Source organism: Ostrinia nubilalis, chromosome 21 (assembly GCF_963855985.1).
Source record: "Ostrinia nubilalis chromosome 21, ilOstNubi1.1, whole genome shotgun sequence".
In the NCBI taxonomy this organism is placed as follows: Eukaryota; Metazoa; Arthropoda; class Insecta; order Lepidoptera; family Crambidae; genus Ostrinia; species Ostrinia nubilalis.
Window position 1 is genome coordinate 8,189,190 of NC_087108.1, and position 14,087 is coordinate 8,203,276.

At 42.4% G+C, this 14,087-nt stretch overlaps 1 protein-coding gene across 1 annotated transcript in view; it reads right to left on the reverse strand.

Moving 5' to 3' along the window:
* The window catches only part of LOC135082462 (citron rho-interacting kinase-like), a 31,211-nt gene that overhangs the window by 7,140 nt on the left and 9,984 nt on the right, over positions 1 to 14,087 (reverse strand). Inside the window, exons 16-30 of the mRNA XM_063977258.1 lie at positions 13,924 to 14,040; positions 13,266 to 13,418; positions 12,630 to 12,827; positions 12,308 to 12,376; positions 11,976 to 12,223; positions 11,479 to 11,635; positions 9,453 to 9,554; positions 7,919 to 8,086; positions 7,010 to 7,219; positions 5,666 to 5,782; positions 5,314 to 5,420; positions 4,809 to 4,856; positions 3,426 to 3,485; positions 2,856 to 3,000; positions 2,131 to 2,320 (exon numbers count right to left, since the gene is read on the reverse strand). Coding sequence (XP_063833328.1) covers positions 2,131 to 2,320; positions 2,856 to 3,000; positions 3,426 to 3,485; positions 4,809 to 4,856; positions 5,314 to 5,420; positions 5,666 to 5,782; positions 7,010 to 7,219; positions 7,919 to 8,086; positions 9,453 to 9,554; positions 11,479 to 11,635; positions 11,976 to 12,223; positions 12,308 to 12,376; positions 12,630 to 12,827; positions 13,266 to 13,418; positions 13,924 to 14,040 — 2,089 coding nt within the window. The remainder of the gene's footprint in view (positions 1 to 2,130; positions 2,321 to 2,855; positions 3,001 to 3,425; positions 3,486 to 4,808; positions 4,857 to 5,313; positions 5,421 to 5,665; positions 5,783 to 7,009; positions 7,220 to 7,918; positions 8,087 to 9,452; positions 9,555 to 11,478; positions 11,636 to 11,975; positions 12,224 to 12,307; positions 12,377 to 12,629; positions 12,828 to 13,265; positions 13,419 to 13,923; positions 14,041 to 14,087) is intronic.

Consider the following 14,087-nt stretch of genomic DNA (forward strand, 5'->3'; position numbering starts at 1 on the left):
GACATATTGTAAATTGGGCAACCTCTCGTATAAGCTACTTTTTGACGGCCAGCGGACCTATACATACAACGTTGTATTAAGTATTTCCCTTAATTTTTTTTTTATTTTAGTAAAAGTTGATGCATACGAGCGCGCGCGAGTGCGAGTCGTTGTTATGTGTCATCAAAAGTGTCCCTTATACACCATATTGTAATTTTGCCAATTTTTCGTGGAAATATTTAATATAAAAATATCGATTTTTCAACCCTCGATAACTCAAAAGTACGCAGAGATAAGTGACAAGTATCTTCGCATGAAATACTAAGAATCACTTGTTTTATAACATGTGTGATCGGCATCTTGACATCGTTAAAGAATTTCGAAAAATTGACAGAAACGTAATTTCTTCCATACAAAAAATATCTATATATTTTTTTTTACTACGAAATAGACGTCGTAGGATTGTAATATTTTTTTGCCTTATTAGTTATCATAGCAGTAACCATCAAAAAAATTTTCGTGCCTCTAGCATCAATGTCCATGTTTTATTAAATCGGGACCACTGTGCGGCGGGGCGCTTCGCTGTAGGTAATTATCGGATGTACCGCGCGGAGTGAGCCAGGCCTGGTATTGCGTAGTATAATACGGCTGCTTGAACTCGGCATCTTCAAAACCAGAACTTTCATTATTTAAACTTCGTAATAATTCTGAATTGTAAAAATTATTAAATATTACTTTTTAAATAAAGTGCTTACATCTGATTTAGTAATAGTTCTTTTGAAATTACGTAATTACGCTTTTTAACAATTTATGTGTTCTATTTGATAAAGTAATTTGCTCCGCGCGCTTTTGTACTAAGTGATGAACTGTTTTTAAAATGAGGCAATAGCTATGTGAAAGTAAGTATCCGGTATTTTATTTATGAGAATAGAATATCTTCTACCGGCCTCTAATAGTACTTAATCAATTTATTCGATTATGTATTCGATTTTTATAGAACCTAATTAACGTTTTATTTTTTTGTTAACTACTTAGTCAATTAATTTATTCCATTAGGTATTTGATAATTAAAAAACCTAAATAAACGTTTTAATAAATAAGTAAGTCAGAACCTTATTAATTTTATAAAGATTAAGAGTGCCAACCCTAACACTCAGTTGAAGTGTAGGTACTTAACTCGCCGAAAGGGCTAAGCTTCCGTACTGCTTTAGCTCATATATCTACTGTGGTCCTGTGGAGTCTGCTATAAATCGAAGGTATCCCATCCCAATCCTCTCCCAAATCTCCTACAACCCCTTTAAGGAATTTATTCTTTGTTAACAGTTTTGAATAATTACCAATAGCAACAGCATTGGCGGCAACGTGCAGCGCAGCAGCGGGTTCGGTATCCAACAGGCACAGCGAGGACGGGTGGTGACAACCATACTCGTCGCTCCTCTAAGCTGCCACACACTATAGCCGCACACTCGCACCTAGCAAGGATCTCCTCAAGTACCTAGTGGTGGAAGAAGCAACACGTACCTATTGCCACAGCATTGGCGGTGACGTGCAGCGCAGCAGCGGGCTCTGTATCTAACAAACACAGCGAGGACGGGACCCGGGCGGCACGGGCGCAGGCTGCAGGCGACAACCATACTCGTCGCTCCTCTAAGCTGCCGCACACTATAGCCGCACACTCGCACCTAGCAAGGATCTCCTCAAGTACCTAGTGGTGGAAGAAGCAACACGTACCTATTGCCACAGCATTGGCGGTGACGTGCAGCGCAGCAGCGGGCTCTGTATCTAACAAACACAGCGAGGACGGGACCCGGGCGGCACGGGCGCAGGCTGCAGGCGACAACCATACTCGTCGCTCCTCTAAGCTGCCGCACACTATAGCCGCACACTCGCACCTAGCAAGGATCTCCTCAAGTACCTAGTGGTGGAAGAAGCAACACGTACCTATTGCCACAGCATTGGCGGTGACGTGCAGCGCAGCAGCGGGCTCTGTATCTAACAAACACAGCGAGGACGGGACCCGGGCGGCACGGGCGCAGGCTGCAGGCGACAACCATACTCGTCGCTCCTCTAAGCTGCCGCACACTATTGCTGCGCATTCGCACCTAGCAAGGCTCTCCTCAAGTACCTAGTGGTGGAAGAAGCAACACGTACCTATTGCCACAGCATTGGCGGCGACGTGCAGCGCAGCAGCGGGTTCGGTATCCAACAAACACAGCGAGGACGGGTGGTAGCCGGGCGGCGCGGGCGCGGGCTGCAGGCGAGATAACCACGCTCGTCGGTCTTCTAAGCTGCCACACACTATGGCTGCGCGCTCGCAACGGGCTGGACTTTCCATTTTTACCTGGTGGTATAAGTTCCAAAGTAAGTAAATAATTATTTACAATCAGTTTTAAGGTGTAAAGAATACATACGATCTATCGAAATCGAAGCATCTTAGGTTTTTTATTCACATTTGCAAAACTTCAGTATTTCGCATGTTATTTGTACCCTTTTCCACCCTCCGTTGTACAAGGATACAACATTCCAGTTATGTAGATAACTGGACGTTGCCTAACTTTCTTAAACCTTGGTGCACTCACAACGAATGCTCGATTAGCCTCGTTCTGCTACAGTTGTCTTATTCACGTAACAAAACTTCAACGACAACATATCGCTGAGTTGCGTTCCTATCGAGTAATCGTTCTATCGAAATGACCCTTGTGAATACGGATTTAGAACTGTTTTTCAATGGGACGACTTCTGAACGACAGCGAGATCTTCTGTCAAAATACGTGAATTAGGCCACAGGTCGCCGGCATCCGGCACAAGTAGCTCGCCTGGCAGCTGCTGCTCGTACAGAAAGATGTCTGAACGCTTCCTAAACATAGAATACTCACAATAAAAGCTCGGTTGGCCTCGTTCTGCGGCAGGTCGCCGGCGTCTGGCGCGAGTAGTTTGGCCCGCAGTTGTTGCTCGCCGCTGGCCAGTACAAGCGCCGCGCCCGATACTCGTGCACGTGCCCGCTCCCGAACCCCGTCCGACCTGCGCGTACGCAATGATCCTTAATGACTTATAACAGGAACCATAAGTGTGTGGGTGAGATTAACTAACAATTAGTCAAAAATCAAAATCAAAAATATTTATTCAGTTTAGACCACAAGTGGCACTTATGAACGTCAAAATATAGTAAATAATAAAGTAAATAATGTAAAGTGCCCCATACCCATAAGGTAGCCCTTATGGGGCACTTTACATGTCTCCTTATCTTTTGGGCCCTACCAGCTCTTCGAAACAAACATAGAGCAAGTGCAGAGAAGAAACGCCTGAACAAACTCAGTCACCACTAATTGCCAGTTACATTAAACTTACATTACAAAGTAAAATACGTAATCGATGCTGAGAATTATTTCCGCTTATTATGTGAGGAACTAATAATAAGACAGATGTGAATAGTTATGATCACTTACCAAACGACTTGAACGGTATTATTATCTTGAGGTCCGTCTGGCGTATCTATGCTTTTCCTTCTGCAATAAAAATAATTATTCTGCATTAGACTACAACAAATTATACAGGGTGTTAGGTAAATGGGTATTATGAGCCGACACTAGCCCATGTTAACATCCTCATATAAATGGTATGGTGAAGTCAGAAAATTGATATCTGCATTTTAATTATTTTATTTTTCATACAAATGGGATTTTATAAAATTATTTTTGTATGAAAATTAAAAAGAAAATAAATGATGATATCAAATTTCTGAATTCACCATACCATTTATATGACCATGTTAACATGGGCTAGTGTCGGCTCATATACCCATTTACCTAACACCCTGTAAATATAGCAGCCAAAAGTATATATGTCGCAGGCAAATTGTATGATTCCGCATTTTACAAACGGCGTCGTCAGTTCACAAACACTCGCTGCTCTATGAAATGCCGAAGGCAAAATGTAAATTGCCTGGGCACTTTATAATATGCCAAAACATTTGATAGCCAATTCGATTGCTGTTTACAAAATGCCGCGGCAAATTGAAGTATTTAGTTCTTTTTCTTACCACGCGAGGCGCTGCTAATCAAAACAAGAAAAATGGCGTCGAGTCGTGGTGTTGTGATACAGAAAACAGTGCAAATTCTACGTATTCAAAGGACTTTTCACAAAAAAAGACATTTATTATACTTAGTGAATTAAAAATATTTTACGATTCACAAATAGGAGCAGTGAAAAAGCTATGGAAAAGTGAAATAGTTTTTGAGGTTATCTGGCACGTAAAAAACGCTAAGGTGACAATGGAATCTGGTGCTCGGACTGGTGGAGGACTGCTGCGGAATATTATTGGTTTAAAAAAATATTGTGTTGTCTTCTAGACTTCTTCTAGGTATAATTAAAATGTAAGACTTAAATTAAAGGACTGACTATCGAAACTTATTTTATGTCATAGTTTTATGTACCTACCTATAGGTACGTCAATAGTTTAAATTAGTTTAGTGTTGTTTTTACTAAGAAAATATTTTAATTACTTTAGCAGTAGCTAGTATTTTAGGTTTGTCTTACCTGAATATGTAGATACCTACCTGATTTCTGAAATTAAGTCTGATTTGTCCAACATGTGTTTTATGATGGTCACCCTATTGCAACAATCATAGTCGAAATTTTATCAATTGAACGAGTCGCCAATTTGCCTTCGGCATTTCATAGAAAAGCGAGCGTTTGTAAACTGACGACGCCGTTTGTAAAATGCGGAATCATACAATTTGCCTGCGACATATACACCAAATGCCGAAAAACACTCAATTTTTATCTGATAGTGAAATCATCCTGAAGTTGTTAACGTCGAAAAAACTTACCCATTTACTGCAGATTTTGGTTTCTCTCTTCTAGGAGTTGGAGGATATCTGCAAAGTGAGTAAGCCTTTAAGTGCTTCAAATTACAGAGCTTAAGTCCTTGACAATGTATAGGGCAAATACATAAAAAACTTACACAAAACAATATAAAATACTTACTCGACTTCGCCATTTCTTGAAGCGAGTTTTGCTCGTAGCCTTTCTACTTCTTCGCGTAGTTCCCTGAAAATAAAACACTACTGTATACTGTGCCCCACATGAAAAATATTGTAAATAAATGCATGCTATGTATTGTTAGTAGGTATTTGGTTGTCTTAGGGCTGATTTTTCAATCGTCAGATAACTATTAACCGAAGAATAAGTTTGACACATTAATAGTTTCAGTATGGGAAATATGTCAAAATGACAAGTTTATTCTTCCGATAAAAGTTATCTGACGATTGAAAAATCAGCCCTTAATAAATAAAATATTTAAACCGATAAATAGCAGTAAATATTATCTGCTACCTGTTAGCCCGGCGAAGCGGCGGTGACGCGGCAGATCTCCGCCCGGACCGTCCGAAGAGTTTGTTGCTCAACGAACATTTTTTCCGACCGGCCTCTTCTACTTTTGCCTAAAATAAGAATAAAAATGAGCATTCAAGAACTACAAATATTATAGCCGTTCGAACGAATGGACGAGCAATGTATAAATAATTATCTTTGGACAATTTCACACAGCGTCATCTAGCCCCAGAATAAGCAACTTATATGTTTGTGTTAGTTTAAATTTAACAATTTGGGAGGTACAGGTACTCATTTCTCAATTTGGGCAGCAATTTGAGCAGTGAGATCCAATTTTCCTAATCAGTGCTGGTACCTGCAGGAAGTCGATGAGCTTGGCCTGCTGGCGCAGCGTGGCGTCGGCCTTGGTCTCGCGCGTGCGCCACCACGCCGCCGCCGCCTCCGCCGCCTCGCGCGCCGCCGACAACTCCTCCTGAACGCAAATTCAAATTATGAAATATGCACTTTTTAGGGCACATACGAGTATACACATCCCACATCTAACCTACTCTACTATAACTTCGGGACAACATATCGGCTGGTGCTAAGAAGTGGCGGAAGAAACATAACACTATTATTGAGTTATTTCGTGAAGGTAAAGTTATAATAACATTTCGAAATCTGACAGTCACTGCACCATCATCATCAAGTCTCCACTGTAAGGCTAGTTTTAGTGTCACGCGGACCGTCCGGTGCGGACCCGCTAACTGCTAGGGAGCGAGCGGTTCCTCCGGACCGCATTACTCTAAAACGCTCCCTAGAAGTTCATACAGATTGGTCGTGCGGAGCGATCCGCACTGACAGTCCGCGTGACACTAAAACCAGCCTAAGAGGACGACCTTTTATACATATTTTTTCCATATGCAAATGGAGAATTTGGTCTTTACTCCTCACGATATCCAGATGCTTTTTGATTGCACAGTATACTTAGATTTCTTAGTATGTAAAATGTTTGTTTCGAAAGTGAGTAAAGTGGGCGCGCTCCTTGTAGCGCGCTGCCTTCTTGTGGGCCACGCTCACGTGGCATGGCATGGTGTAGCGTGGCAGGTCGCGAGCATGTGAGGTGACAACTCACTAAAGGTGCTCTTTAGGAGTCTACTTGCATAAATAAACGATTGATTTTGATTTGATGATTTATGGTTCGAAAACGTGGCCTCTCACTATAGGCCTTATACAGAAGGTCAAAGTTGCACAGCGTGCTATGGAGAGGGCTATGCTCGGTGTTTCTTTACGAAATCGAATCAGAAATGAGGAGATCCGTAAACGAACTAAAGTCGCTGACATAGCCCGACGGATTAGCAAGCTGAAGTGGCAACGGGCAGGGCATATAGTACGCAGAACTGACGACCGATGGGGCAGCAAGGTTCTGGAGTGGAGGCTGCTAAAGCATGGTCCGTAAGCACGTAGAATCCCGTCCAATGACCCCAAGCTACCCATCCCTATCGCTCGCGCGTAATTATGTTACTGTCGCGACTGTGCGACGGGCGCCCGCAGTGAGTGTGCGAGCGCGACAGCAACATAATTACGCGCGAGGCTTTACCAACCGGGTAACATGGAAAGCATTGGGGGAGGCCTATGTTCAGCGGTGGACGTCCTATGGCTGAGATGATGATGTTGATTTTAATTTAGACATGTCGTGGCGTGGCGTGGTCGCACGTACCTGCGCGTCGGCCAGCTGCGCCTGCAGCTGCAGCGCGTGCGCGTGGTGGTCGTGCGCGCGCGTGCGCAGCGCGCTGCTCTCCTCCTGCAGGTCGCGCACGCGCCGCAGCGCGCTACTCAACGCCGCGTCGGTAGCTGAGCGCTCGCCCTCTAGTGCTGCCACGCGGGATTCCAGCTCGGCCACGCGCCCTTCACGGCTCTCTAGACGCTCCTGGAACACAAAATACAAAAAGTTTTTTTAAAGAATATAATTTGTAAATACAAATGATTAATAACCCCGTTAACCTCTCGTGGTAAACTAAATACGCATGTGTTTTGAGTGGATTTACGTCATTAAGTTCTATGTTAAAATTCGCATGCATGTCTATAAGGCTACTCCCAAAATTCTATGACAGGTATATTCGAAACTAAGTAAACGGCGTTTCGAAGTAGCCCTGCAGTATCATAAAATAGTATAAGCAGCAGTGTGGTACGGACGCGTTCATGCGTATGATGAATATTCACCCGCACAGCAAGGAGTAATGTGCTTTATTATGTTATGTGCCGCCGCGGAGCGCAGGCTCGCATCAGTCCTCCGGAGCGGGCATCTGTACGGCTAGCACGAAAAACTTTCGAGTTCGAATTGTTTGCGTATTCGAATCGCCATCAAAAGATTTAGTACGAAAACTACAACAGCGCCCTTGTGAACGTGTTGTAAAGTGAACTTAGTACAAGAAATGGTTGCACGAAACTTATTTTGAGAATCAAAATTGACACGTTATCGTTTAATTTGAAGGTTTCGAATTTTGTCGAATACGCAAACGATTCGAAGACGAAAGTTGTTCATGCTAGAGGTACCGTTCCGTGCACCTGCGTAAATTTTTGCGCAGACCCTTAAAATAACATTTATACTCGTATGCAACGTTCGTACCCGCAGCAGCTGCAGCTGGCAGTGCGCGTGGCGGGCCTGGTCGCGCGCCTCGCCGCCGCTCTGCGCCGCGAGAGACGCGGCGGTACCGCGCTCGGTTGCCAGTTGCTCCGCCTCTTGCAGGCGCGAGCGACACGCCTCCAGCTCTGAACGAAGGCGCTGGGTTTCGTTCTGGGTGGACAAAGGACACCATAAAACAAAGGAACATCATGTAAAATACACGGGGATAAGTAAGCTAACGATGGGAATGTACTATCGGCAGCAGTGTTAACTGCCTATTGCCGGTCATGTCGTCTCGTTCTATCGCAAAGAATCACCATTTGATGAGAGCGAGAGCAAAAACGGAAATGGATAGTTAACACAGTGGCCGATAGTACGTACACTTACATTCCCGTCACTAAAGCCTGGTCCGTGAGCACGTAGAATTTTGTCCAATTTGTTTGTGTACCTGTCACCGGAAAATAACAAGACTCGTAAGTTGATCAATTTTCTAGGTAGTTGATCAACTCTCGGAAAATAATAAACGGCATTTGAAATGTACTATTTAACGTATGTATTTTAGTAAGTTGATTAATTTACGGCGTCTTGCCGTTAAATCATCCGACAAAGGCAAGGTGCACGTTGATTGGTTAAAAGACTCACGTGCTTTTATACCGCTCCCCGCCACCCGGCCGCCGCCATTACCGGTTTAAACGTAAACAAATCTATCTATTTTCTTTATTTACAGTAGAAAAATTAGCAATTGTTGTTTTGTGTGGTAATAATTCTCATTATAACGCGTCATTTTATTTATGATGAGTGAAATGGAGTCTGTAGTGGTAGAAATAAACAAACTTACTTATTATTAATATAACTTACAATAATAAAACTTTGAGCTCCAATATATATTTTTAAACATTTTTCATTTATTTAACACTTTAATATCCCTATCTCTAAAATGTAAATATTAAAACAACATAATCTAAGTGTCTGTCGACCAATCAGAGAAAAGTGTATTAAGTGACGGATAATAGTGTACCGTCAAATAGTACACTGGGCAACGATTGGCCCATTTGTGGATGATTTTACTTGTAGCAATATAGTTAATTATTAAATTACGGCTAGGTACCGTAAGTTGACCAATTAGCTAAAATTCGATGCGTTAAATAGTACATTTCAACTGCCGTTTCTTATTTTCCGAGAGTTGATCAACTTCCTAGAAAATTGATCAACTTACGAGTCTTGTTATTTTCCGGTGACATACCCATCCTTATCGCTCGCGCGTAATTATATTGCTGTCGCGACTGTGCGACGCGCGCCCGCAGTGAGTGTGCGAGCGCGACAGCGCAATTTTGGACAAAATTCTACGTGCTCACGGACCAGGCTTTACACATAGCTCTTGAGAAGAAAATCTGACGTTTACTTGTGTGATTATCGTTTAATGTTATTTAATTTAAAAAGTAAGTCTAAAAACTCCACGTTTCTTTCACGAAATTGCCGATTGTTGTCTAATTTACATTGGAAACATTTATTACATTTTTAACAGTACTTTACTCACTTCAAGATCTTTGTTCTTTATTTCATGAATATCAGCCAATTTCTCCAAGTCTGTCAACTGCTCTTCGAGTAGACTGCATGCTTCTTGGAGAGCTTTGTTGTTCTGCAAAAAAAAATTGTATTTGACTAATGCGTTATGAAAGAAAGATTTCTGATACGTGACTAATGCGTTTTGACTAATAAAGAATGATTTCTGACACCATCTGGATGATTTTAAGTTGCATTCTAGGCACGTGACGTGTTTTTAAAGTAGATTACCCACCACAACGATGTGATTGTTAATAGCAGATAAGGCGTTATCAGCAGCTCTGCAGCGGCCTTGCAACAGATCAGCTGCCAAAGCGAACCTCACGCGGCTCGCCCAAGGCCCCTCCCTGAGTCGCAGCCGGCCGCCCACCGCGTGAGCCAAATGCCGCAGGAACGCTGGCTTCGGCCGGATCGGCGGCTTTTCGCCGCTGCCTTTACGCTTCAACCGCAGGATCATCGATGGATCCATTTGGCGAATCGACGATTTCACAGACCCAATCGACTCACTGACCCACATTTGTTCTGTATAATTAACTTAATTCACCACGTTCAACAATCTTAATCAGTTTGATAGGGGACATATTAAACTGTATGCTTTGTACAATACATAATTTATGAAAGGGCACTTGATATACACTAGGGACATCCGACCCATGGAATGGAACTGAGAGAATTGCCAGTCGAGTCCATTGAGGAGATACAATAGCTGTTTACATTCGACGCCATTCAATAGCAACAAACAATGGCCGAAGAATCCAAAACAATACACATCTATGTCTCTCGGTGGATTAACAATAAACATTAACGATCTTATTTTGATTAGTATGTATGTAGCTGTAAATAATTCATGAAAGTAGATCATTAATAGCAATTTTAAGTACCTACACATTTCTTTGAACTCTTTATGTCAAGATTTTTTTATATGACCAAGATGACCCAGGAACCAAAATCCTTAACAGTAATAGCACAAAATATAACAGAAGACAAACTCCATACTAAACGCGCTCGAGCCACGCACACATAGACACCGCTCTAGCAAGACTGTCTTGGACGAATGCGAGCGCGACGTGGCGCGACAGACGTTCGCCACACGTTCGCTGTGGTTCGCTTGAGTCACGCGCCGGTCAACCGCCTGTGATATTATTTTGTTTTGCGAAATTCACGAAAATGAGTGAACAGAAAAAGTCGTATTATAATTGTTCGGTATTTGGTTGCATAAACTCATCATTAAATACCGAGTTTTCATTTTTTAAATTACCAGTTGATTCGGGGAGGTAAGTAAGTTATTTATTTGAATTTCAATTGAAATTGAAAGCCAACTCAATTATTAGGAATATCGAATTGTTTTAGAGAGGTTTTAGGAATTATTGGATAACTAGCTTTTGCCCGCGGCTTCACCCGCGTGAAATTTAGTTTGTCACAGATCGTCATAAATTATAGCCTATATGTTATTCAGGGTTATAAACAATAATACTGTAAAGTTACATCAAAATCCGTTCAGTAGTTTTTGCGTGAAAGAGCAACAAACATCCAGACATCCAAACTTTCGCATTTATAATATTATAGTTGGATAATAGTGTCAACCACTCAACTAAATACTAATTCCTTCTCGTGTATTTGTTTGCAAACTATTACTATTATAATAACGTACTAAATATAAATAAGTATACGTGGATATCTGTTATTGTCTTTCTTGCATAGTATTAAGAGTAACATTTTTCTATCATAACGAAATAAACGCAACACATGACAAGACAACCCTAGCGCGACGGCCGAGCGTGCGAGCGAGAGAGGTATGCAAAGCGAGGTACATACATGAGTTTACCTTCTGTTATATTTTGTGGTAATAGTTTCAGTTCAGCCATCTTCGTTTGCGATACCATAAATGCTTATGGTAGCTGTGAGGCTTGGTACATACATATCTATCAAACAGTGCCAAAACTTTGCTTCAATGACTTTGATGGGTAATTAGAAACACCATGGATCTAGACTAGTCGTACCTGCATGACGTCATTGGTCTGCGCGCGCAACTGGTTGAGTTCGTCGCGGAGTTGCGCGCGCTCGCGACTTGACAGTTCCTCTTCTTCCTCGGCGTGCAGGCGCCGCTTCTCGCTGTATTGGAGTTCGCTCTTCAGCTTGCGAATGTCGTTGCGCGATCTGAATCATGGATGGAATTATTAGCAGAGGTGAACTTCAGTTTAAGGATATACATATTTCTTGATCTTTAAAGTTATATGACTGAGCCAGGCATCAGCAGATCTCTTATCAACAGTCAGCAATACATATAGCAAGTGTCCAATGGAGCGTGAACAGTAACGGAAACGTAAGCACATGTACTGTGGCATCTTGTAATAAAGGCGATTTTGCAACAAAAATGTAAGTCTTTTTTTATGCATAAGAAGGCAGAACCACAATCGCACCTGGTGTTAAATGGGATGCAGTCTAGGATGGTACATAAGTCTGATTTTTCATCATCTGTACACAGCGCTAAACTTACCTGTCAACTTCCGCGACCGCAGTTTCATGAGCCTTCCTCAGTTTCTCCAGCTGTTCCTTGGTCCTCTCAGCCTCCTTGCTAGCTTGTTCGTATTGCGGCTTCAGAGTCGCCAGTTCGTTCTGTAAACTGCTGGCTTTCTGCTCAGCCGTCCTGCGCGCTTCCGTAGCGTGGGACAATCGTTCTTCGAGGCGTTTGAGATCGCGCGCGGCAGACTTCGCTTCTACTGACAGGTCGTTGTATTCTCGTTCCTAGGACAAAATGAAAATAGTATGTTCATAACTGTTGGAAGGATTGATAGATATAATTAGTAAGGGATTGTAGTGTTGACATACCTTTCGCCACCTTGCAAGATTAGCGGTTCTGGCTTCTTGACGTAGATTGGCCATTTCTTCGGCGCGAGCCTGTAGACAACAAATTACATTAAATTAAAATGAAAAGTAGGTATTTGTGCTGTCCGTTTTAGGGAATTAACCCTTCCACAAATTTAATTGATTGAAAGCAGCTTGACTCACTTGCAACTGGTTCTCAGCCCGCTCCAGCTGCTCCTTGAGGAGCGCCAGCTGGGCATGGGCAGCGTCGGTGACACTCTCAGTATCGCTGGCAGCCTCCTCGTGCTTGTGTGACCCGCTAGTGAATGGAAGCAGCTTGACTCACCTGCAGCTGGTTCTCAGCCCGCTCCAGCTGCTCCTTCAGAAGCGCCAGCTGAGCATGGGCAGCGTCGGTGACGCTCTCAGTATCGCTGGCGGCTTCTTCATGCTTGTCGGCGCGCGCCGCGCACTGCGCGCAGCCGCGAGATTCTAATGCGCTCACTTCGCGCTCGAGCTGCCGGACTAGCTGCTCTAGGGTGTTCACCTGGAAGATTGACAGCTTAAATGGTAGAAACTTAGATAGAGATAAATATTTCTTTCTTTCAATATTGTTATTAGGTATACAATTTTGTTCCTGAAATCTCTTGGGAATGTTTGAAAACAATACAAAAAAAGCGTTGATAGCGCGCATCGAAAAGCTATAACGCTGCGTCTTTTATAGCACAAGGCTATAGTATAGGGGACTGATCACTATTCACAAAATAAGATAGTTGACAGACATTAATAAAAAAAATTCCAAGACAGCTTAAAAACTTCTTTAAAAACACTTCATTGTAGCTTTTGGATCTAAGCTAGTTCCGGTGACTTTGAATGACATCAAACACTAGTATTTTCATAAAAATTTTGTTGTGAGACAACTTTGACTGCAGAACATTGACTGATAGTGTCCTTTCTTTCTCCGAGTCACACGGTCGCGTCATACCTTCTCCCGGTGACGGGCCTCGTCGCCAACGGCGGCGGCCACGCGTGTCTCGGCCGCGTCCAACCGCTCGTTGAGACGCGCTTCGGTGCGCGAGCACTGCTCTTCTAAAGATGCCTCCCGGCGTGCTGCTTCTTGTAGCCCTCGCTCTAACTCCTGTACAGAAAAGTGGATTGATCGGCTTTATACGCCAACTATATTTATTCTAGAACCTAGAAATTGTAGTCAAGTGGATTTTCAGATGTAGAGCCTATGTATTTTAGAGTATTTTATATTTTTTACCATAATGATATTAATTGATTTGTCATGTTTAGCTTTTGGTACTCTTGTACTCGTATAAATTATTTTGTAAAAAATTATTAATTATGAAATTTTCAGATATTATTTATCTGACAAACTGTCGGACTTTTGGACGTTCATGGTCGTAGTGAATAATGGCAAAAAAAATCCATGTAATTTTGATTGGAGAACAATAGGCACTATGTGAAAAAACTTTTTGTTATTAGAAATTCCTACATTTCCTGAACCATTACTTGCCTATTTTTTTAGTTGTTATTGTTCTGTTCTGATTTTTTGTCATGAATCAAAGAAATCGTCAATATTGAAGATACAATACCTACACATTCGTGATCAATTACGTCATCGTTTTTTAGTGAATTACCTTGACTTGTGCCTGCAGAGACGAGCTGCGCACGCGTTCCTGCGCCAACTGTTGCTGAGCTTCCTTCAGGTAGTTTGCAGACGAGTCCACTGAGTGTTGTTTGTCTTTCATAGATTCCTGGACAAATACAGTATGCACTGACGTTAGTTATTTACGTTAGTCAT